General features: G+C 44.8%; 1 protein-coding gene across 5 annotated transcripts in view; it reads left to right on the plus strand.

Moving 5' to 3' along the window:
* The window catches only part of TMEM63B (transmembrane protein 63B), a 112,244-nt gene that overhangs the window by 79,666 nt on the left and 9,962 nt on the right, over window positions 1-22,616 (plus strand). For all 5 annotated transcript variants that reach the window (XM_015416929.1, XM_015416930.1, XM_015416932.1 and 2 more), the window contains 14 exons: window positions 1,971-2,008; window positions 4,549-4,691; window positions 7,445-7,496; window positions 7,669-7,777; window positions 9,916-9,986; window positions 10,422-10,502; window positions 11,726-11,849; window positions 13,166-13,299; window positions 14,316-14,453; window positions 14,808-14,961; window positions 18,554-18,660; window positions 20,045-20,131; window positions 20,324-20,389; window positions 21,058-21,220. In XM_015416929.1, coding sequence (XP_015272415.1) covers window positions 1,971-2,008; window positions 4,549-4,691; window positions 7,445-7,496; window positions 7,669-7,777; window positions 9,916-9,986; window positions 10,422-10,502; window positions 11,726-11,849; window positions 13,166-13,299; window positions 14,316-14,453; window positions 14,808-14,961; window positions 18,554-18,660; window positions 20,045-20,131; window positions 20,324-20,389; window positions 21,058-21,220 — 1,467 coding nt within the window. The remainder of the gene's footprint in view (window positions 1-1,970; window positions 2,009-4,548; window positions 4,692-7,444; window positions 7,497-7,668; window positions 7,778-9,915; window positions 9,987-10,421; window positions 10,503-11,725; window positions 11,850-13,165; window positions 13,300-14,315; window positions 14,454-14,807; window positions 14,962-18,553; window positions 18,661-20,044; window positions 20,132-20,323; window positions 20,390-21,057; window positions 21,221-22,616) is intronic.

The following is a 22,616-nucleotide window of genomic DNA, read 5'->3' on the forward strand; positions in this document are numbered from 1 at the left end:
GAGGAAAGGCTGAGGGGAAAGTTTAGTCTGGAGAAGAGGAGGCTGAGGGGGGACATGATTGCTCTCTTTAAGCATTTGAAGGGCTGTCACTTAGAGGAGGCGCAGGGAGCTGTTTCTGTTGGCAGCAGAGGATAGGACTCACAATAATGAGTTTAAATTAAGGGCAGGAAGGTACTGGCTGGATATTGGGAAACACTTTTTCACAGTCAGTTATTCAACAGTGGAACCAGCTGCCTAGGGAGGTGGTGAGCTCCCCCTCCCTGGCAGTCTTTAAGCAGCGTCTGGAGAAACACTTTTCAGGGGTGCATTGAGCAGGGGGTTGGACTAGATGGCTTTTATGGCCCCTTCCGACTCTGTGATTTTGTGATTCTAGGTTCAGACCCCATTAGCAGTTAATTAAAACTGTAGTCTCCTTTTCAAAGCGAAAACCCATGAAACAAGGAAAAAACGTAACTAATACAGCAAGATTTCCTTTGCCAAAGATCCCTTTGCCAACAAGTCTAGCTGTGGTAAAGGCCCTGATACTCAAGACAATTAATTCCACCCTAACCTGAAGCTCCACTATAATACTAACCACCTCAGGAGATCAAGAGTGGCCTTCAGATCTTCAAGTTGCTAAATTCCACTGAAAGCTTCTGATAAACTCTGTGTTGCCCAAGCATCAGTTTTCCATATTAGCTATCACTGGAGTAGTGTGGAATCTTCTGATGTCGAAATGGACTGGGGGTGTGTGGAATTGACATAGTTAGTTGGAGAGCCAGAAACCAGCTATTGTAGCAAAAACCAATGATATGGTTGTCTGGCCTTGGGGTCTGACCTGAAGTTTTAGGGTTTTAGCCTTCTCAAGGCCTCTGAGGAAAGGAGAAAAATCTCACTGGCAAGAATCAAGGGGACTGCCTATTTTCTGCTTGCCTTGGTAATTTTCCGTTCACACCATTATCCACATCCTCTAAGGTTCATCAGACTCTATCCTGAGGCACCAGGCACAGCTGCTGACTAGCCAGTGCTATCCTCTGCTTCTGGTACCAGGTTGCATTGGATTATCTGCTGTGCACCAGTCCTTCATCCCCAGGCAGATCATGAGTGCAGTTTAGGGGTTAGAGAGTCAATTTAAAACATCCTTTAAGACTTGAATTCGGTCTTGTTGATTTTTCCAGAGAAACCAGCCTGTATTGTCTAGCCTGCAAGAGAATATGTGGCAGCTCTGAGAACATGACAGTTGTGCTCAGTAGAAGAAAAATCGCAATTTTTGTAGTCAGTATAGTTTAGTAGCTTCTGGTCAAAGCAACGTTTCTGTGCTTTTAGCAGATTCATAACGAAGACACAGGAGGGGTTTAGGAAGTAATGCGTGGTTCTTAGATGTTAGAGGCCTGATATTTTATAACTGTAGAAGACCCTGATGCTGGGAAAGATTGAAGGTCAAAGAAGACGGGGACGGCAAAGGATGAGATGGTTAGACAGTGTCATAGATGCAACAAACATGAAATTGAGCCAACTTCAGAGGACGGCGGAAGACAGGAGGGCCTGGCGGGAGCTGGTCCATGGGGTCGCAAAGAGTCGGACTCGACTGTGCGACTGAACAACAACAAGAAGGACATTGGGGGGAGAGAGAGTGAAAAGTGGTTCAGTCCAACCCAGTGTATTGTACTGGTTTGAGAGTCAAATTAGGACTGGGGACACCCAGGTTCAAATTCCCTCTTGGCTGTGAAACTCTCTGTGTGAGAGACCTTGGGCCTGTCACTATGTCCCAGCCTAGCCTACCTCACAAGGGAGTTCTGAGGATACCATGGGAGCAAGCCGTTGAGCTTCCAAGAGGAAGGGCAGGATAAATGTCAAAAATAAACTGTTAGGGAAAGGTGATGGTTGATGGAAGATTCCCTGCAGAGGAGATCAGACGAAGTAGGGTAAGCAAAAAGATTAGCAGTGACAGAAATCTGCTTAACCTGGGCTTTTTTTTTGTCTCTGCACAGGGCTTCTGCTCCTGGTTAACAGCAATCTTCAGGATAAAGTAAGTGAGCGCATGTCTATGCATGTAGTCCTCCATTCCAGCACTTAGGTGCCACCAGCAGCCAGAAGAGATCATGGTGGCAGGAGCTCTGATACTTTAGGGGTGTACCACTTATGCTGTTATGATTTCTGTTGTTAGTATTCCCAACCAAAACCAAGGTCCTATTGCTTAGGGAGGAGAGGGAATTATTTTTCACTTTCCCTTAAACGAGGAAGGGTAGAAAACAGTGAGTTGGATCCAGTGATCTTCTCACATAAGGATCACAAATCTTCCTTACTTTTTGCTCCCCCCAGCAGCTGTCTCTGACATCTGGAAAGCTGATTCCTCAGAATCAGAAATGGCTTATCGGGGTAACGTGGGGGAGATCTGTGATCTCTAGCACCTTCTGTTTAAAGAATCACTGGATACAACCTAGTATTTGAATCCACATTGTATAAATGGGCAAAAAAAGCCTTTTCCAAGGTCTGATTGGGAGTATATTTCAGAACTAGGAATCTTCTGCATCTTTGAACTTTCATCTGGTTTCTCCTGTGCTTTGGTGATGTGTTCTACCTTTAGAAGTCATGTCCCATGGTGAGGAATTTCCAGACAGTGGGTTAAGGCCTGGGTGATAATGCTTTGAGATGCTTGCATCCAAAACATTTCAAAGCATGCATGGTTGGGGCTAAAACTGTTCTCTTCAAACATAAGGTGGTTCCAGCATACAGAGCTGGAAGTAGTAGGAAGCACCAAAGAAACTGGAGCGGTAGCTCTGTTGCCAAATGGGAAGGTCTGAAAGTACCGCGATGGAGATGGCAGCCAGTGCATTTGAGCATAGCTGCCACCATTGGAAAGAGGCTGATTTAGTACCCTCACCCCACTACCATCAGTAGTTGACTTCCTGTAAGTGAGAATTGAAAAACTAGGTCAAGGTTTTAATGTTTATATTCACTTGCATATAAAGTGGAATAAAAAGGAAATATGTAAAACTGATACTGCTTGCTGTTCTATGAAATCTCAAGGTGCAAACTGGTGAAACAAAGCAGTTAGAACAAAACTGTAACCACTGCAGGGTAAAGGGGTTGGCATGGAAAAGGTTCAATCCAATGTCTTAGAAAATGTTATTGAGACCAAATCCCACATTACGTGAGAGCCATTATTGCAGGGGTCCTCAACCTTTTCAAGCCTGTGAACACTTTTGGGCTTTCTGACGTAGGGTGGTGGGCACAACCACAAAATGGCTGCCATGGGAATTGAAGCCAACCACACAGACACCTTACACACACAGGAAGCCCAAAGGCAGGAGATAAGAGGAGTAATTTTTTAAAAAAATACACCGAGAATGAGTAGTGAGAGACAGTAAAACGGATTCCGTGGTGGCAGCTTCTGCCAAAACAGTGTTATTTTAATTTGCATAGCCAGTCAGAAGACCTGCTGGGCAGGAGCCTCGCCCACTTTCTAAAATCACTGGGTGGATGCCAGGACACCCACAGCCACCACATTGGGGACCACTCTATTACTGGATCTTCTGACAGTTTTTTTTAACATTAAAAAGCATTTGTGGGGGGGGGGGTGCTGATCTGGATTGAAGCTGTGACACTTGGGTGGGGAGACTTCTAGTCTTTTTCCCCCTTGGTATTTTCTCCACCAGAAATACCTCCTTCCCTAAGGTACTATTAGATGTGACCCAGGGGAGTCCAGTATGGTTCCCTGTCTGTCCCCCCTCCCCTCCGTTGCAGCAAATAGGCACTTCAGGGAAGGTGACTTTTATTCCAGCAATGTCACAGGCAGGGGAGTAATCCTCCACCCCAGCAATGCCATCCGGATCCAGAGAGACACACACCTACTTTTTACGGTTAAAGAAGATATCTATGAATGGGTCTCCCAACACTTGGCCCTCTGTCTCTAATTGGACATAGCTACTCCTTTACAGTGGACATAACTGCTAAATGCTGTGTTTTACCTTCTCTTGATGTCACTCATATATGGGTTGTTTGCCCCAGCTTGGATACTATTGGGAATTGGTGTTTTCTCCTACTTTCCCCGCAGCTTCGTGGTGCTTCTGTGTACCTCCCAGGTTTCCCCTGTCTTTCTCAGACTTGCTTTGCTGAGATATTTTGGGGAATGACTGCAGCAAAGTCAAGGCAGCACCCATGTGAAAGGAAGATTCTGGATTGTACAAAGCCATTTTCCCATGCCCCGGTCCCCCACAGTAGCACCTTCCTCCCCATCACTTGAGGGGTATATTTTTTAATCAGCAATTGATTGTCATGATGTCATATTGTCATAATGCTCTAACAATGTGTCTATCAGGTTCTCTGAATTCCCATCTTGTAGTATCTGCCAAGTCTCCTCTAAGGAGCGATCAGTGGGATGGGTCCTCTAGCCATGCCATCTGGAGAGAAGAGACAATCTCTCTCTTTCTCCAGCCATTTCCCAAAATCTGTTGCCTTCCTGACAGTAAATTCCCTTTCAGGTGGTTGCTCTGCTGTTATGGTCACCACTTGTCTTGTCGTGCCTTTGGGTAGCCAGTGCTTCAACCACCTATTATTCCTTTCCAGAGACGACGAGATCCGGGATAAGTGTGGGGGTGATGCCGTCCATTACCTCTCTTTTCAGCGGCACATCATAGGACTGCTAGTTGCTGTAGGTGTCCTCTCTGTGGGCATTGTGCTGCCAGTGAACTTCTCAGGGGATCTGCTAGGTGAGTGGGCAGCTATTGCTTTCCAGCTCTGCTGGAATTAGACAAGCTCATTCAGTGCTGAGACCTAATTATTCTAGCGCTAGCTGAGGGGGCCAAGGAACATGTAGGTTGCCTGGACACAAGAGCAGCCCGTCAGGCCTCAAATAGCTTGTCATTACACAGGAAAGCAATTTGGGATTATAGAAGTAAAGGGAAACAGGGAGCAAGGAGAGAAATAATTAATGTAGCTCTTGTTGCATTTAATCCCACAAGGGTCATTCAGCAGCTTCCCTCCCAGCCAGTAGGCAATGTTAGGATGAAGGAATGCAGGATTGCGGGGTAGGGCGGGGTAGAAATACCTGAATAAATAAATAAATAAATAAATAAAAAGATACCTTGATTAACACTCAGGGAGGCCCTGATGTCAGAGAAAAAAAATTCTTTTCTGGGATTGAAGCTGTAAACTCCTTAGATTTCAGGCTGAGGGGAAGAGCGTTTCCTTTATGAGGGCAAATAGGCAGGATGGAGATGACCATTTGCCTGTCTGCCAGGAAGGGGCAAGATTGTTTGGATATTTGGATATCCTGAATTGGACTATAAAGGTTGTGGGATGTGCATTTTGATTTGATGGAAGAAATGGTGCAAAGCAATATATGTGGGGGCTGTATACCCCATTTCATGACAGGTCAAAGTAAAACACACACACACACCCCAAGCTGGGACAGGAAGGGTTGAAAATTCTGGACACCCTGTAAGAGATGTGGAAGCCAGGGAATAGGGAGCAATGGAGTGAAGTCTGTTTTGACTAGCCTCTATTTTTCAAAGTTCCAGGACACTCCTGTCCAATCCATGGAAAGGAATGTAAAGGTAACACCACTGACTGTACAACTTAGTTAAGCCTCCTGTGTTTATTTCTTTTCTTAGTCCTGTAACACCCTGTGGTGCTTTCATGTAGTTTTCCAGTTCCCTTGTGGCTCTAGTGAATTGAGGTTGTATTTTGGTAAATAAAGATCTTTTAAAGACCTCAGACTGTAGTTGAAGATCTCACCCAGGCTGCCTTACTACTCATTCCACACATAGACCAGAAACTCCTGACTGAGCTACAGACAATTAGCTGGCCACTGGTGGGGTGCGTGTGTGAAGCAGTTCACACACACATGGCCACATAGCTTTTGTATGTGCCTCAAGCTGTGGGTATAGAAAGGAGGGGCAAAACTTGTGTGGTGGCAGCTATTGAAGATAGGAAAGAGAGAGTGGGGGGCAAGTGGGACAAGCCTTCTCACACATGCGCGCAGATTCCCTACCGCCTCTCAAGCAACGGACAGCAAGAAGGAAGGGGGAGGGAATCTTTTACAAGCAGGGCTTCATCCTTGCTGCCGGAGCTCAGTGGCTAGAACAGGAGTAATGGGGTGGCTCTGCTCACTCGCCAGGGGCTTTTACCATTGACTTGACTCTGTCCACCCTAATTCCCGAGGGATAAACATGTTAGTCTATTGTTGCAAAATATAACGGAAGTCCAGTGGCACCTTGGAAACTAGCACAATTTATTCCAGCATCAGTTTTTGTGAATCAGAGCTCACTTCTTTAGAAGCTATGAGGAGGAAATAATTTTCCACATTTTATAAGGAACATTGCATAGGAGAGAAAACAGTGACTTTCAAATCTGCAGTACTGTATCCAGGAAGATTAAAATGGGCCGTCATTGGATTCCGAATGTTGCAATTTTTTAATGACAGAAACGTGTTCATTGATTCACTTTTGTAGGGACCATCATGTTTGTCCAATACAAATAGTAGAAGGGTATTGCTGCATGATGAGGGCATATGTTAAACTGGATGATGTGCAAGTGAATGAGCCCAGGATGGTGTAGAAGATGTTATTAGGCCCCATAATACTATTACCTGAGTGTTTGGTGACAAAGTTGGCATCTGGGTCTGTGGCAGGGTTTTGTTCTTGGATTTGTCTCTCTGCTCGGAGGTGAGAAGCTGGGGGGTTTTGAGGGGGGGGGGCTGTCTGTAATAAGGAAAGGCCGGCCACCCAATGCCTGTGGAAGAGAAACATCCTTATGTAGGAGAGGATATAGGTCACTGGTGATGCATTGAAATGGTTTCTGTTGTGAACGGTGTGTGTCAACCAGTGGGGTTCTTTTGTTGCTTTCGTTGGGTCTTGTATCAGGTTGGCCCTGGGTGCCATTCTGGCCTTGTGGATCTGTTCCTTACTAGGAAGGTATAGCCAGCTAGCAGGTGCCCTGTAGCCCACTGCCTCCAGGTGTACCCTGTTTCCCTGAAAATAAGACCTACCCCAAAAATAAGCCCTAGCAGGATTTCTATGCATTTGTGGTATAAGCCCTAGTGTGTCTTCTTGAGAAAAAATAAATATAAGACAGTGTCTTATTTTCGGGGAAACACGGTATTTCAAGTGTCTTCTGCAAGGGTAGGAAAGGAATTCCGTTTTTAATGCATTAGTAATTTTAAGTTGGTCCTGAGATAACGTTTATGAAATTATCAAGACTGGTACTTGAATCACTGGAAGAACGCAACATAAGTAAATGAATAGTCCAGGAATGAAGATGGATACTTTGAGAAAAAAATATATTATTCTATTATGGTAGATCCATCTGTGTTGTTTTTTTAAGGGATGCACTACTTATTAAAGATCACTTTGAGTCGCAGAGTAAAAATTTCCCCCCGAATAAATAAATAAATCATATCTGCTGTTATAACTTTGTCATTCAGTTGCATCTAATGCATGTTTCTTTATCTGTTTCTTACCAGAGAACAACCCCTACAGCTTTGGGAGAACAACTATTGCTAACTTGAATTCGGGGTAAGTTTGATACTGGATGCCGTCAAGAGATCATGTTTTTAAAAGGACAGTACAGTATTGTTAGAGGAAAAGCTTCTCATTTGGCTTGTCATTGGCTGAATGAGCTGACCCAGAGTGAAAAGATACTCAAACAGTGGTCAGGATAGGATCTCTCTCCTTTTTCTTGCACTAGGGATGACCTGTTATGGCTGCACACCTCCTTTGCCTTCTTGTACCTGTTGCTGACTGTGTACAGCATGCGTCGCCACACTTCCAAGATGCGCTACAAGGAGGATGACTTGGTGAGTCCAAACCAGCATCTTGTTAGGCTTGTCTTCTGCCTCAGTTTCCTTAGACCAGCCCCCCAGCAGTTGCTGGGCTGTCTTGCTGTTCATGGTGTGACTGTCGTAGCACAAAGCTTTCTCAGACCCATGACATCTGTTCCTCTCTATACAATCTATGAAGTACCCCAAGTGTTTCTCCTGTATTCTACCAGTTGGGGTTTGTTTCTGTTTTAAAAAGCTAAACCATTTTACAGCTATGATTGTTCTCAATGGGACTTAGAACCCTCATAAAACAATTGACAAAATAAAATGCCAATGAACATTATGTTAGCAGCAGTGCATCCTGTAGTAAAAAAAGAGACAATCCTAGTTTACTTTGGTGGACGAATATGTCTTTGCAAGATCTCCTAACCAGCATTGCAGAGACCTAGTGAATTTCACTGGAAATAGTGATCTTTTGGTGGTGTCTGCCACCACCAAAAGATCACTGTTTAGAATTAACAACTCCTTCTCTCATCCAAAGCAAAATCTGTCCTAACAGTCCATAATTCAGTGCGTAACCAGCATTATTCCGAGAAAAGATGTCATATGATCTCTGTGGTTAGCACCAGAAAAAATGCATGCATGAGTCGCTGAAGTTTCCGGGATGTCTTCAAGAACAGCCTCATGCAGAATATGTTTCAGTGGCCAAGTCGCCAGGTTACCAGAGGATGTGCAACAGTGTTGAAGGTCCTCTGGTTTATTGGACTCAGTCTTTCGGGCTGCTTTTTCACACGCATCCCATTGCCCTCCATCGTATTGCTAATGCTGATGAATATCCCCCTCTCTGACCAGGATGAGAATTGGCACATCAAGGAGGTTCCTTAGTTGGGTGCTGCCATACAGTTGACCCAAGAGCACTGCCAATGCAAACAATGCTGTTTGAAGTAGAGCTACACCCTTCTAAGTCCATTGAAGGGTATAAGTGTGCTTAGGATTGCACTGTAAGTTTCCTGCTCCTGTGATTTTGACCTTTTTGTTCCACCCCTTTTGCCTTTGTGTAGTATCTATTGAGGGCTGCGGTGGCTCAAGTGGTTAAGACACTGAACTGCAGATCGGAAGGTTGGTAGTTCAGCAGTTCGAGACCCAAGTGCCGTATGATGGAGTGAACTCCCATCTCTAGCCCCAACTCCTGCCAACCTAGCAGTTCAAAAGCAAGAAATTGCAAGTAGATAGGTACCACTTCGGTGGGAAGGTAACAGCATTCCATGTGCCTTGGTGTCTAGTTGTGCCAGCCACATGACCACAGAATCATCTTCGGATGGCGCTGGCTCTTTGGCTTGGAAACGGAGATGAGCACCACATCCCTAGAGTCGGATTTGACTGGCTTTTGAGCAAGGGAAACCTTTACCTTTACCTAGTATCTATTGAGTGGTCTGAGCAATGGTGATCCTTGGGGCTGGGTTTTTTTATTATTACTTCACCATTTTGTTACTCAATATGTCAAAAAACTTAGCTCAAAATATAGCAGCATATTTACTGCCTGGTATAAACTTATAGAATCATATTGTACCAATCCTACAAGATCTTTATGCATTCCCCATATGCTTTGGACCCCAGTTGAAGTTGCTGGCTGTGATTTATATAGTCCTAAACAATATGGGTGTGAAAATCTGCCAGTGAATCCCCGCTTAATGTGCTACTTTTTCTGGATATCAGGTTGGCATCCGGTAGGAACAGGGCCTTCTTGGTAATTGCCCCAACTCTGGGAACTGCTCTCCCCCCAGGAGGAGCATCCCCCATCCCCATCATTTGCCTCCTTTCAAAAGCAGACATATTCGTATTTTGCCAGGCCTTTGGGAAATTAACTCTTTGTTGGTGTTTATTTTGATACACAAGTGTGATCCTGTGTTGTTTTGATGGTTTTTATTTTTATTTTTAATTTTTAGTTTCTATTGTTTATGTTGTAAACCACCTCGGAAGTCATTACTGAAAGCTGGCGTTACAAGGAAATAAATAACTGTGTTTTCAAAAATACTAGGACAAAAGCTTGCCTCCCCCAACCACACATACTTTTCCTCCTTCCTCAGAGTAAAGAAAAATATTGTCTCTGTGGATGAACAAAAGATGGCTCCTGAAGCCCTTCTCATTTATTCCTCGCCTTTTGTCTGTTCCAGGTGAAGCGAACTCTCTTCATAAATGGCATCTCAAAATACGCTGAGCCTGAGAAGATCAAAAAACATTTTGAGTGAGTCGTACTGGCTAATTACATTCCCTTGTGCACAGCCCTGCCCTCTAATACTCAGGCATCTGTCCCCACAGGTGACTCTGTGGCCCAGTGCAGTCAAAGGATGGCTTAGATGGAGGTGTCGGCTATGCAGGAGTAGCAAGAAGGAGTGGCATTCGTGTATCCTTCCCTGTCTTTAATTGGCCTCTCCTCCTCCTCCTCCTCCTCCTCCCTCCCACTCCCTTCAGAACCTCAACATATGAACTTCCTTCCAAAGGCCAGAGTTGGACAGGCTTTCCTTCCAGGGCCTAAAGCGCAGGTTCCCTAGGAAGTAGCTTAGAGTACATCTTCACTCTTGTTCCTTGGAAGGTGGAATTACTTTTTTTGGGGGGGTTGCTCATCCTGTACGTTTCTCATGAGCCTCTGCTGGTGGTGGTTGTTTGTTTTTTATTGCAGAGAGGCCTATGCCAACTGCACAGTGCTGGAGGCTCGCCCCTGCTATGATGTGGCCAGGTTGATGTTCCTCGATGCCGAGAGGTAGAGTCCAGGGACTGTGTGGAGTGGAAGCTGATAAATGTTGGAAGCCAGGAGGACAGAAAACCTCATGGGCTAGGATGCTTGTGTAGTATAAAACCCATGTCTAGTTCCAACACACTTTTTTCTTACATAGTAGCTTTCTCATTCCTGGGACTAGCAACGGATATGGTTGAGGATGTGATGGTAACATAGGAAGTGCAGGGGAGAGCTAGTGGGTTAGTTTCAGGGCCACTGATGGAGGCCCATAGAATAGGGTTACCAAGTCCTTACTGTATGCAGAGCGGGGGACTCCAGCGCTGCTCCGGGAGTCCGTGCGTGCAAAGCACGCGCCGCGATTACGTCACCCGGAAGTGATGCAACCATGTCAGGTATGCTGGGGGCGGGGCCACAATAATTCAAGGGAAAACCATAGAGTTTTCCCTCAGATGGCCGCGGCCCCACCCCCAACGTGCCCGCCGTGACTGCGTCACTTCCGGGTGATATGCTGATGCCGGGCATGTCGCATGCTTTGGGGATGGGGTTCCCCCCGGGGCCTGATCCGCCGGCAGTGGGTAACGGGCCTCTCGGGCGGGGTTTTCCCCGCCCCCCGGGGGGACTTGGCAAGCCTACCATAGAAGAAAGCCAGGCTAGGACAACAAGGGCTCCTGGTCCACACTGAGTGGCAAAACTCTGTGAGGATGGACCCGTGACTCAGAAGCTCTTCAGATGTTGGGCACGAGGGAAAATGGGGCATGAATGAGTTGTGTTGCTACTGCAGGCTTATATTCCTTCTCACAACTTGCCCAGTAAAGCAAGAAATTTGCCTTATAATGGGGAACATTAACTGCTTGCTCAGACATCACAGAGACGCTGTGGCAGAACGGGCCAGAGAGTGCCTAAATCTCCTACATCCTGTCCAGCCCCCCAAGCACCCCCGTCCCCTTCTCCGAATTCACACTTCTCCTTCAGACTGTGAGTTTTCAGGAGCAGCAGTCTTCTGTGGTGAACAGGGTGGTTCTGTGTGGTACAAAGTATCAAGGAACAATTCCCTAAAATAGCATGTTGTATTGACTCACAGGAAACCTTCAGGGTTGTTTTCCTGACTCTATCATGCATGGACATGCAGATGACCTGACCCTGCGTTTGTCTCTGTCCTTCCATGCCCTTCATAGCTTGCTGTCCTTTGCAATCCTCAGGGTGTGGTTTTCTAAGCTTCGTCTTCTCCTGTGTATTTTCTCTTTCAGGAAAAAGGCAGAGCGAGGGAAAATCTACTTTACCAACTTGCAGGCCAAGGAGAACACCCCGTCTATGATCAACCCTAAGCCCTGCGGTCATCTTTGCTGCTGTGCTATCACAGGCTGTGAAGAGGTGCAGAGGGGGGAGGAGTTGCAGAATGACAAAAAGAGGCTACTAGGAAGCATGAGTGTGGGATTCTGGGAAGATGGAGGCCCATTACTAGAGATGCTGCTGCTGTTCCTGCTGTACTTGTAACTTGTGCATGTGCGGAAGAGTCCGACTCCTGAATCCCAGATTACTTAGCTCATGCCTCTGTTCTTGCTGCTGGCACCTCTTCTCTTTCCTCAAATTTCAAAGAACCCTCTGGGGAAAATAAATGCATTATTATCAATTGGCCTTGTTTCATATTTACTGCACCATTTCTGCTAATGTGCCTTAATAGTGAAGATGGTTATTTGTCAGCGGTTCAAGACCCGGGTGCCGCAAGACAGGGTGAGCTCCTGTCTCTAGTTCCAGCTCCTGCCAACCTAGCAGTTCGAAAGCAAGAAATTGCAAGTAGATAAATAGGTACCACTTCGGTGGAACGGTAACAGCGTTCCGTGCGCCTTGGTGTTTAGTCATGCCGGCCACATGACCACGGAAACGTCGTCGGACAGCGCTGGCTCTTTGGCTTTGAAACGGAGATGAGCACCGCAACCCTAGAGTCGGATTCGACTGGCTTTCGAGCAAGGGAACCTTTACCTTTACTAACAATATCTAAAGGAGCTGTGGTGGCTCAAGTGGTTAAGACGCTGAACTGCAGGCTGTGGAAGGTCAGTAGTTCAGCAGTTCGAGACCCGAGTTGCCGCATGATGGAGTGAGCTCCCGTCTCTAGTTCCAGCTCCTGCCAACCTAGCAGTTCGAAAGCAAGAAATTGCAAGTAGATAAATAGGGACCACTTCAATGGGAAGGTAACAGTGTTCCGTGCGCCTTGGTGTTTAGTCATGCCGGCCACATGACCACGGAAACGTCTTCGGACAGCGCTGGCTCTTCGGCTTTGAAACGGAGATGAGCACCGCAACCCTAGAGTCAGATTCGACTGGCTTTCGAGCAAGGAACCTTTACCTTTACCTAACAATATCTAAAGGGCATAAGGATCTCACGGCTTCTCAACAATCCTGTGAGATGCATTTGGCTAATGACTTATCCTAAATGATACAAATGCACATCCTGGCTGTGTGAGGACTTGAACCCAGATCTAGTCCAAGACTATGGCCCCCACTGAGCCTTCATAGCATATGAAACTGAAACTCCCAGAGAGCTTGCCAGTGCTACCTCTCACTGGGCAGATGGGAGATGCTGAGGAAGTGTGACGCTGCCATCCATTGGGCTAAGAACATATACAGCTCCAGGACGGAGTAGTTTAAAGTGATGATGGGGTTGTGTTGACTCTTTCTGTCCGTATCTAGGTGGAAGCCATTGAGTACTACACCAAACTGGAGGAAAAGCTCAAGGAGGACTACAAGAGGGAAAAGGAGAAGGTGAACGAAAAGCCACTGGGGATGGCCTTTGTCACCTTCCACAATGAGGCCATTACAGCCATGTGAGTACAGGGAGCTCAGGATGGAGAAGCACGATTTAGTGAAAAGAGGAGAACATAAAACCATATGACTTGCCTTGCTAGTCTGAACCAGGGTTTATCTACCCTGGTACTCTAACAGTGGCCATCTGGTGCATCTGGAAACTCATCTCCAAGGAATGGTACTAAAGATGATGACCCTCATTGAGAAATCAGAGGGGATGCTGCTTTTGGAAGGGTAGCCACAAATAACACACACCAAGGGAAGACCATCAACTATTCAACATTATATATGATCAAAATTGTATATTACATTCATTAAAGTACAAGGATGGGTTAGTGGTCATAACCCAAATAGAATGTATAAACACATATCCAACAGATTGCTGATAACAATTAGGCGTTATTTACAAGTTCTTTTTGTAATAATGCCTAATTGTTATGAGCAATCTGCTGGATATGTGTTTATACATTCTATTTGGTTAATACCACTAACCCATCCTTGTACCTTAATGAATGTAATATACAATTTTGATCATATATAGTGTTGAATTGTTGATGGTCTTCCCTTGATGGGCATTATTTGTGGCCATACTCGTACACTAAGGGCTCACTATTGTCTTTGGCCTTTGGAAGGGTGACAGCCACAGACAGCCCATTCCTCCATCAAATTGCATTAATGCCTTATGTTTTTAAAAAGTCGTTTCAGCTACCACTTCTCGTGAGAGGGAACTCCCTGTGTTAATAAAGAAGTGTTTCAAAGAAATATTCGAAGTATTTCAGGCTGTCTCTCCTGGAGGTGTGGTCTTATTGACAGTGAGGATCCCACTGTTCTAATCTCATGTGTATGAGAGAAGTATCTTTCCAGGCTAGTCATAATGTCCCATCTTATGACTATCCTCTTTGGGGGAAAACAAAGAATTTTTGTTAGTTTGTTTTGTTTGGGCTAGGAAAAGACATGAGTGGGACATTCCATTGTGAATGCTGCAGACCTGCTCCCAGGCAACCCTCACCCCTCTCTTCTTTCTGCTTCCTCTCAGAATCCTTAAAGATTTCAACGTGTGCAAATGCCAAGGCTGCAAGTGCCGTGGGGAACCGAGAGTGTCTTCCTGCAGCGAGTCCCTCCATGTCTCAAACTGGACAGTCTCGTATGCACCTGACCCTCAGAACATTTATTGGTAAATGAAACACTGCCCATCATTGGCCTAGAAACAGAACGCGCCATCAGGGCACCAACCTTCTAATGGTATACAGATGCTGAGAAGCCAGACCATCTCTAATCTCCCATTGGTTGGCTTGGTCAGGCCATGGGCCTGTTGGTGAGACTGTGTTGTGATAAATAAAGGAGCAGGGTGGTTTTAAAGAGAGTTCAGGCCCATGAGGACTGGAATGCCCAGAGTTTGCCAAGCTGTCTCAAGCACCTTTGCTGGAAAGGGCAAGGTAGAAATGATTTGGTGGAAAGAACAAGGTAGAAACACAGCATCAGGCTCTCCCACATGTCAATTTGGTTTTTCGACTTGTCTTCTCTTCAGGGAGCATCTATCAATTCGTGGCTTCATCTGGTGGTTCCGCTGCCTCATCATCAATGTGGTGCTCTTCATCCTGCTCTTCTTCCTCACCACTCCTGCCATCATCATCACCACTATGGACAAGTTCAATGTCACAAAGCCTGTGGAGTACCTGAACGTAAGTAACAGGACTGAGGGATTTGTAATGAGAATTTTCCTTTCTCTTTTTTGCCCAAAATGGAAACAGCCCCAAGAAAATGGCTCCTATGTCCAGTAGGCCTTGCCTCTATTGGATTAAATGTAAAAAAACAATTTGCCTTGGAAGCACAGATGCTTTTCAGAGCATTTCTGATCATCTGTGTTTCTCGGTTAAGGGAAAACAGCTGTTCAAACATATTACAAACATGATCCGACTCCTGTGGTAACAAGAGAAATAAATTTTACTTATAAAAATAGAAGCATTTCTTACATGACATATTCATGTAGGTACGTTTAATTTATTGTGCAGAGGTTAACTTCAAAAAGGCTAACTTGCTACAGCTCCAAGCCCAGGTAAGAGACAGAAGAAGAGAGGTCCTATATAAGATCAAACAGGTAGCCAAAGAGGCTCAACATCTAACTCATGAGAGGGCGGGGCCAACTGCTAGGTGTAGCCGAGTGAGATAATTCTCTTAACCCTTTCCCTCCTAGATCCTCTTGCATGCAGAGTTACAATATTCAACAGCCTTGTCAGGCTGATTGAGTGTTCCCACTGTCCCACAGATCTGAGGTCTCTTGCACAGAAGGGTGAATGAAGAGACAGTAGTAATGTTGTAGGCAATGCTCCCTCTACACTGTGGAGTCTTGTGAGCAAAAATTCTACTCTGTGAGCTACCGGCATTAAAGTGGTGAGCAAGCGATTTGGCTGCTGCGTAATATTAGTTTGCTCTGGAGCCCTCCTTCCTGAGCTAAGACAAAAATGTGTGAGCTGGAGGCTAAAAAACTGTGAGCTAGCTCACACTAACTCAGCTTAGAGGGAACACTGGTTGTAGGCAGTACTGATCCATTTTCATTAGGACCAATGAAAATGTCTTATAATAGTGAGCAAGTTTTCAAGTTTCCTGGAATTTTTTATCAGGCTTTGGATATTTGCTACCAATAAAAAGTGGAAATGAAAGATGTTTCAGGAATGATGGAGAAACCCTCTAGTTCATAGAGTCTTAAAATGGTGTTATGTTTTATTTTCTGAGTTCTGTTATCTGTAAAGGTCATGTCTTTTGTAATGACTTTAGTCCAAACTAGCAAAGTTAAGTCATTCATTTATCTAGATAAATCTGTGTGTGACCTGCCAACAGAGAATACATGATGAGTTAACGGGATTTAAATGGTGCACAATGGATTTCAAGATGCACCAAAGGCAATAGAGTCAGAAAAGCAAAGAAGTGCCCATTCTTCCTCTGAGAATATAAAAGCCAGCAGTTAATCAGAACACAGAGGCCCCTTGTATGGTGGATAGCAGAAGAGATATTGTGGCGGTCCATATATTAACAAAGCAAGAGATTAATTTTAGGTGATGTAATAGAAGCCAAATTAGGTAACATTACCTAGTGGTTGTAGAGCAAGGAACCCTCATAAGCCAAATCCCCTTTGTAGGTCATCCCCTTCCACTTAAAGAGGTCCTTCCCTAGCTGTCGACCAGTAACAGTACAGAACTGATTGCCCACAAGCAGAGTTACACCCTTCTAAATCTATTGATTTAGAAGAGTAACTGTGTTTAGGATTGCATTGTAAATTTGGAATTTCCCCATGCTATCATACAGGTGATAAGGATTAACAAGGCATAAATATGTGTTACTGAGTCTTTGCTGAGGTAGCTACAAACCAGGTTCAAACAAGTACACTTTTTCAATCTATGGATAAAGTTATAACAGTTCAGATTGTGGGAATTTGTTTTTGGACAGCTACTTGAATTTATCTTCATTCCTTTTGGGAACTTCAGCTGTATAATTTAGCTTGCCACAACTAGATTTCTTAATGCTGTGATTCCCATGCACGTTATACTTCATGGTAGTTACTGTTTTGTATCCCACCATTCTTACCTCATGGAGCTCCAGACAGCACGCATGGCACTTACGGAACCCAGCCCTGGTTAGCTTCAGCAAGAAGGCTGCTTTTAAGTGCCTCCAGACCCTACTCTAGGATTTGGGATGCACCAAGTTTGTTGCAGTGGCCACTGGCGTCCATTACTTGGGACTCTTATAAAGTTCACTACTTTAAATTCAATTTGTCACATTTTGTCTGCAAAAAAAAAGTCAAGGAGAAAAGGACTCAAGGCAGTTTAACAAGAACACCGGTGCTTAAAATGCGGTGTTTGCATTCAAGCTTCAAAGCAAGTGATACATTACCAAACCATTGCCAGCTAAATGGCTTTACACTGCATTTCACAAATTCAACAGTTTGTGTTGAATCTGATACCTCAGCTTGTAGACTAGGGCATGACCTGAGGGTGTATTGGGCTACAACCTCACTGAAGCCAAAGAGCTGGCCGGTGCTTGAAAGCCCTGTGTGTGTGCGCGTGTGCCTGAGTTCCATAGAAGGAAGGAGGGATAAAAGTGAATGACTGTATGAATGAATACATGTTGCCAGGCATTTGTTGAGTTTTGCATTTCTTAAGCTGGCTTCAGGAATTTTGCCAGTCTGATTCGACAGCGGAATACAGCCTTGCATTTTACAGTATCTGTTTAAACCCACAAAACTCTTCAGTGGCTTGTTGGAAAGCTGAAGTGGCAGAGTGTACAACAGTTCCAAATGTGTGAATTTTTCTGTAGAATAGTTGAGAAAGTACAGGATTGTCCTGCTTTCAGATCTTGAGGTTTTGGTGCAAATCATGTAGGATATTTGAGAAAGTACAGGATTACTTTCAGATCTTGAGGTTTTGGTGCAAATCCAAACTTCCTGTTATCAAAATGGTTCACCACATTATGGGGTGTCCCCCGTGAAGGAATAAAATATCTGGAGAGGGGCACAATTCCAGGGCAGTGTAGGTTTGGGAATCATCAACGTGTTCCTCCCACCAAGACCTGAATGAATTGATTGCCCACTGTCAGAAGGCCCTCGCTGATCCACACTGGATCCCTTTGCCCTCCCCACCCTGTCATTCTGATGGGATTTGGAAAGAAGGAAGCTCAAAAAGAACTGCTACTTTGTTCCAACAATGTTTCCTTATGCACTGGGAGAAGGTCACTGTTGTACTGCCACTGTTGGGATTAGTACTCCAGGTCATGTGCCCTTGCATGGAACAGCCGGCAGTATATGCACAACTGCGGGTACAAATCTCTGCATGCTCACCTGGTGGAATACATGAGTCATGCATGGTTGGGGGTCATCCAGAAGATTTTTGGAAGAGGGGCCATAGTTTGAAAAGATTGCACTAGCAGCTCCTATTAAGTGTATACCTGCAGGTCAAATGGCCAAAAATTTTGGCTTTTTCTAAATTAACAGAGACCAGTAATGAACTTTATAAAGAACACACCATATTCCAGTATAAAGCTTGGGCGCATATGTTTCACTCTGCAAAACTGTTAAATTTTGTATACATTCAAAGGAAGGGAAGCTTTGTAGAAGAACTTTGGCTCTGTGGGTTGAACCTTGTTGTGGGGAAGCTTTGCTAAGATATTCTTTTGGGTTCTGCCATGGTACACTTTGTCTTTTGGTTTCTACACATTTCACTCCCAAGTTATCAAGCATTACCTGAAACAAGTGATAGGTTTTTAATTGTTTTCTCCTTCCAGAATCCCATCATCACCCAGTTCTTTCCTACCCTGCTGCTGTGGTGCTTCTCTGCTCTGCTTCCCACAATTGTGTATTATTCGGCATTCTTTGAAGCCCACTGGACCAGGTGAGGATTGGGTAGTGCCGCGTGCCCAAGGGATGGCTTGGCTCAGGAGAGTTCCCCCCCGCCCACCTCATTGTTCATTTCAAATAGATTTTATGGAGTTTGATCTGACGTAATCCCCTCAGTAGCTTAGGTTCCATAAATCAATATTGGGGGGGGAAATAACAAATACTTTAAAAGCATTTTCGGTTTCTGACCGAATGTTCTTTTTCTGACTTTTAAACATGAATGTTAAGTTTTTTTGTTGTTGGACTCGGTTTTAACAGTTTATTTCATAGTCATATTGTAGACTTTCTTGGGAAATTCCGTTACAGAGTGGAAAGGCAACCTACATATTGAAAAATAACAAAGCTAAGCAGCCTGGCCAGCCCCTGGGTCCCATTTTCTGTTGCCCTGTACCTGAGAGTGTGCCTGCTAGCAGGAACTGGAGAGGATTCCAGCAGCATTGCTTAGCTGGCTGGCTGGAAGCCCAGTATTTTTTCATTAATTGTTCAGATCTTCTTTAATATAGTTTATAAGAGGAAAGGTTGCCCTGTGATTTCTTATGAAAGTGCCCCTACAGTCTCAAAATGTTTATTGTGAATGAATGAACAAAAAAAAATCTTCCAACTATCAAGAAAGTTTTACCGTAAGAAATGAATGGAGAAAATTGCCACACAGGGAAAGGAGTTTGTAAGCCACTCTGAGACTCCTTTGGTAGTGAAGGGCGGGGTATAAATCCAATCTCCTCTTCTTCTTCTTCTTGTTCAAGTCTTAAAATGATCAGGACTTAGCTGAATTCCCCTCCCTCCCCATAATGCTTGTGAATGAGGGGTAGCCTTTTTGGTGAATGGAGGCTACAAAAGGGGCAAAGCCACCAGTGACCACGTAGGCTCTGCTGCTGTCAAGCACCGTTATTCCCCTTATTTTCACCAAAAGATGCCGTAATGAGAGCAGGACGACTGCAAAAACAGAGTGAGGCCAGTAACTGTCCTCATTGCGACATCTTCTGGTTAACAACAAAGGGTGGGGGGGACACACAGAATTGTGACTGTCAGGAAGGGGCCACAAGAGTACAAAAATTACCTTTTGAGCCCCCCCCCATCTTTATTTTAAATCCAAATAATTCGGTTGTGAATAATGGAAATGAAAATCAGCCCCATGTGTTGAACAGATTGCAGCCTTTTTCTGTGCCTCAGTGTTGTCTTCTGTAAAATTTAAACACTATTCTTATTCAGGGAAGAGCTGTGAGGAAATATCTGTGTGAATGTCTGAGGCACGGTATTGCTGTTTCTGCAGTCACTTCCCACTTGCTAGTCTGTTTCCCCAAAAGTGTTTGGAAGTGCCCCCCCCTCACCCCATTGCTCTCTGCACGTGTACTAACTTTCTGTGTGCTGTGTGCTGGCAGGTCTGGAGAGAACAGGACAACTATGCACAAATGCTACACCTTCCTCATCTTCATGGTCTTGCTGCTGCCATCTCTGGGACTGAGCAGGTAAATGCACAGGCGCCGAGTGGGAGAAAATGTGTTGACTCTGACTAGTTAGCCTTGCCCAAAGAAATGGTGGACTAACATAGCCTGGCCTTGACCAAGCACCTGCAGAGATGCCTAATGATAAAACATCCGAATGATAAACACCACTTAGTAATCATGCTGCATGTCTTGTTTTTATGTTTCTCTCCCTAGTCTGGATGTGTTTTTCCGCTGGCTGTTTGACAAAAAATTCCTGGCTGAGGCTACGGTGAGATTCGAGTAAGTGATGTCTTAAAACAGGGGTGGGGGGAGGATACATTGTGCATAGCCTTTCATGTGCAGAGCAAGTCTATCTTCCTTGCAATCCCTGCTCACCCCATTTCCAGCCTTCCTCAGCAGGCAGTCTGCAGACGACCTCTGGCCAACCAGTCCTCCCAAATGTGCTATAACGAGCATTTTCCACTCTCCTCCAATGCATCCCTGTTGCCCCTACAATGGTCTTAAATCCCAGTTGCCACATTCTTTAAATTACTGTGAATGCAGACAATACAACCAATAAGCTGACACAGGGGAAAAGATAATCCATGCAAACAAGCTGTATAAAGCAGAGGTGAAGCTACTGGGACTTGAGAATGAAACTGGGCTATTCTATATAAACAGACATGCAGCATACATTGATCCAGGAGCTATGGATATGGGTCATGACTAATAGTCCCTTAAAGAGTGGAGACAGCCTGCAAAACAAGTTAGCTGAGTAAAACTAAGGGAAAAAATCTCATTTTAGAGTGAGCTATGATGATCATACTTAAGGGCAGTGACATACATAAGTTCAGCTACAGAAAAACGTGAACTAGATATCTTCCTTTCTGTTGATCCTCTTGCTATTCCTTGTGTGTGTACAGATAGGCAACCTATTTTTTGGTTATCCTGGTCTGTCTCTCTTCCAGGTGTGTATTCTTGCCAGACAATGGGGCCTTTTTTGTGAACTATGTAATTGCCTCTGCGTTTATTGGAAATGCCATGGACTTGCTACGTATCCCCGGCCTGTTGATGTACATGATCCGGCTCTGCCTGGCCCGCTCAGCTGCTGAACGCAGGAATGTCAAACGGGTATGTGGATCAGGCCAGAACACAGCGCAACTAAGGGTGCAACTAGACATTACTGGGAATGTATGATTGCTACTAGAAATAGATACAACCTATAGATTGCCAGTGTAACATGACAGAATAAGCAAATGGAATCCTCTTGCCAAATCTTTTCTTCAGAATTTGTTGTGGAATGCAAGAAATGTTGCCTAACTGGATTTTGGTAAGAGTCCAGTTAAATTTTTACCAGTGTCCTATCAGTGGGGAAAGTATGAGATAAATGTTGTAGGAGGCACAGCATGAAACCTGGAAGTTTACACCCCTTTGAGGAAGGGTTTCACTTCAAGAAAGAAGGGCAGTAACCCACAAGAGCTGCCATAAACACTAGAACTGAGTATGTTTTGTGACCTTCAAAAACTAAATGATATGATTATTCATGAATAATGAACCTCTGTATAGTATGGTGTGGAGCTGCAGTGGCTCAAGTGGGTATGACGCTGAACTGCAGGCTGTGGAAGGTCAGTAGTTCAGCAGTTCGAGACCCGGGTGCTGCATGACGGAGTGAGCTCCTGTCTCTAGTTCCAGCTCCTGCCAACCTAGCAGTTCGAAAGCAAGAAATTGCAAGTAGATAAATAGGTACCACTTCGGTGGTAAGGTAACAGCGCTCCGTGCGCCTTGGTGTTTAGTCATGCCAGCCACATGACCACGGAAACGTCTTCGGACAGCGCTGGCTCTTCGGCTCTGAAACGGAGATGAGCACCACAGCCCTAGAGTCGGACTCGACTGGCTTTCGAGTAAGGGAACCTTTACCTTTACCTATATAGTATGGTGGTATACATCCTTCCTCTTTAATCCCCCCCAGTTGCGTCATACTCTTGAAGTGGTCAACATTCTTGCTTCCAGATATCAATATACCACTACTCAGTGGAGGCTGAATGGTTTCACCTGTGGTTAACATTTGGCATTTCTCAGTAAATCACATGGATATTTACCGCTAACTTGAACTGTTTGATTTGCATAGTCGTAATCTTGAGCCTTTTATAATGGTATCAGAGAATGTTTGATTTGTATAATATCTCTTCTACGACTGTTTACGTGCCTTTTGTTTTGATATGTGTCACCTACTATTATACACAAATACCACATTAAAGGGGAAGAATTAGTCTTAGTTTGTGTGTAGTATTAGATTAACCATCTTCGTGTTTACTATATAGTCTTTGGATTTATTTATTTTTTGCCTTGGTAGGTGTGTACTGGCTTAATGTAGATGGCTCATTGGGTTGTCATCACCTCAAAGTGTTAAAGGGTCCCTTTAAGCGCTTCCAGCTGGAGGGCACTGGCCCTGCACGCCTGAATTCCAAGCGGCATTGCCCCTTGGAGTTCAGGCATGCCGCACTTGGCTGGCCCCCCTCCCCGCCGC

Source organism: Gekko japonicus, unplaced genomic scaffold (genome assembly GCF_001447785.1).
Source record: "Gekko japonicus isolate JY-2015 unplaced genomic scaffold, Gekko_japonicus_V1.1 scaffold342, whole genome shotgun sequence".
Classification (NCBI taxonomy): Eukaryota; Metazoa; Chordata; class Lepidosauria; order Squamata; family Gekkonidae; genus Gekko; species Gekko japonicus.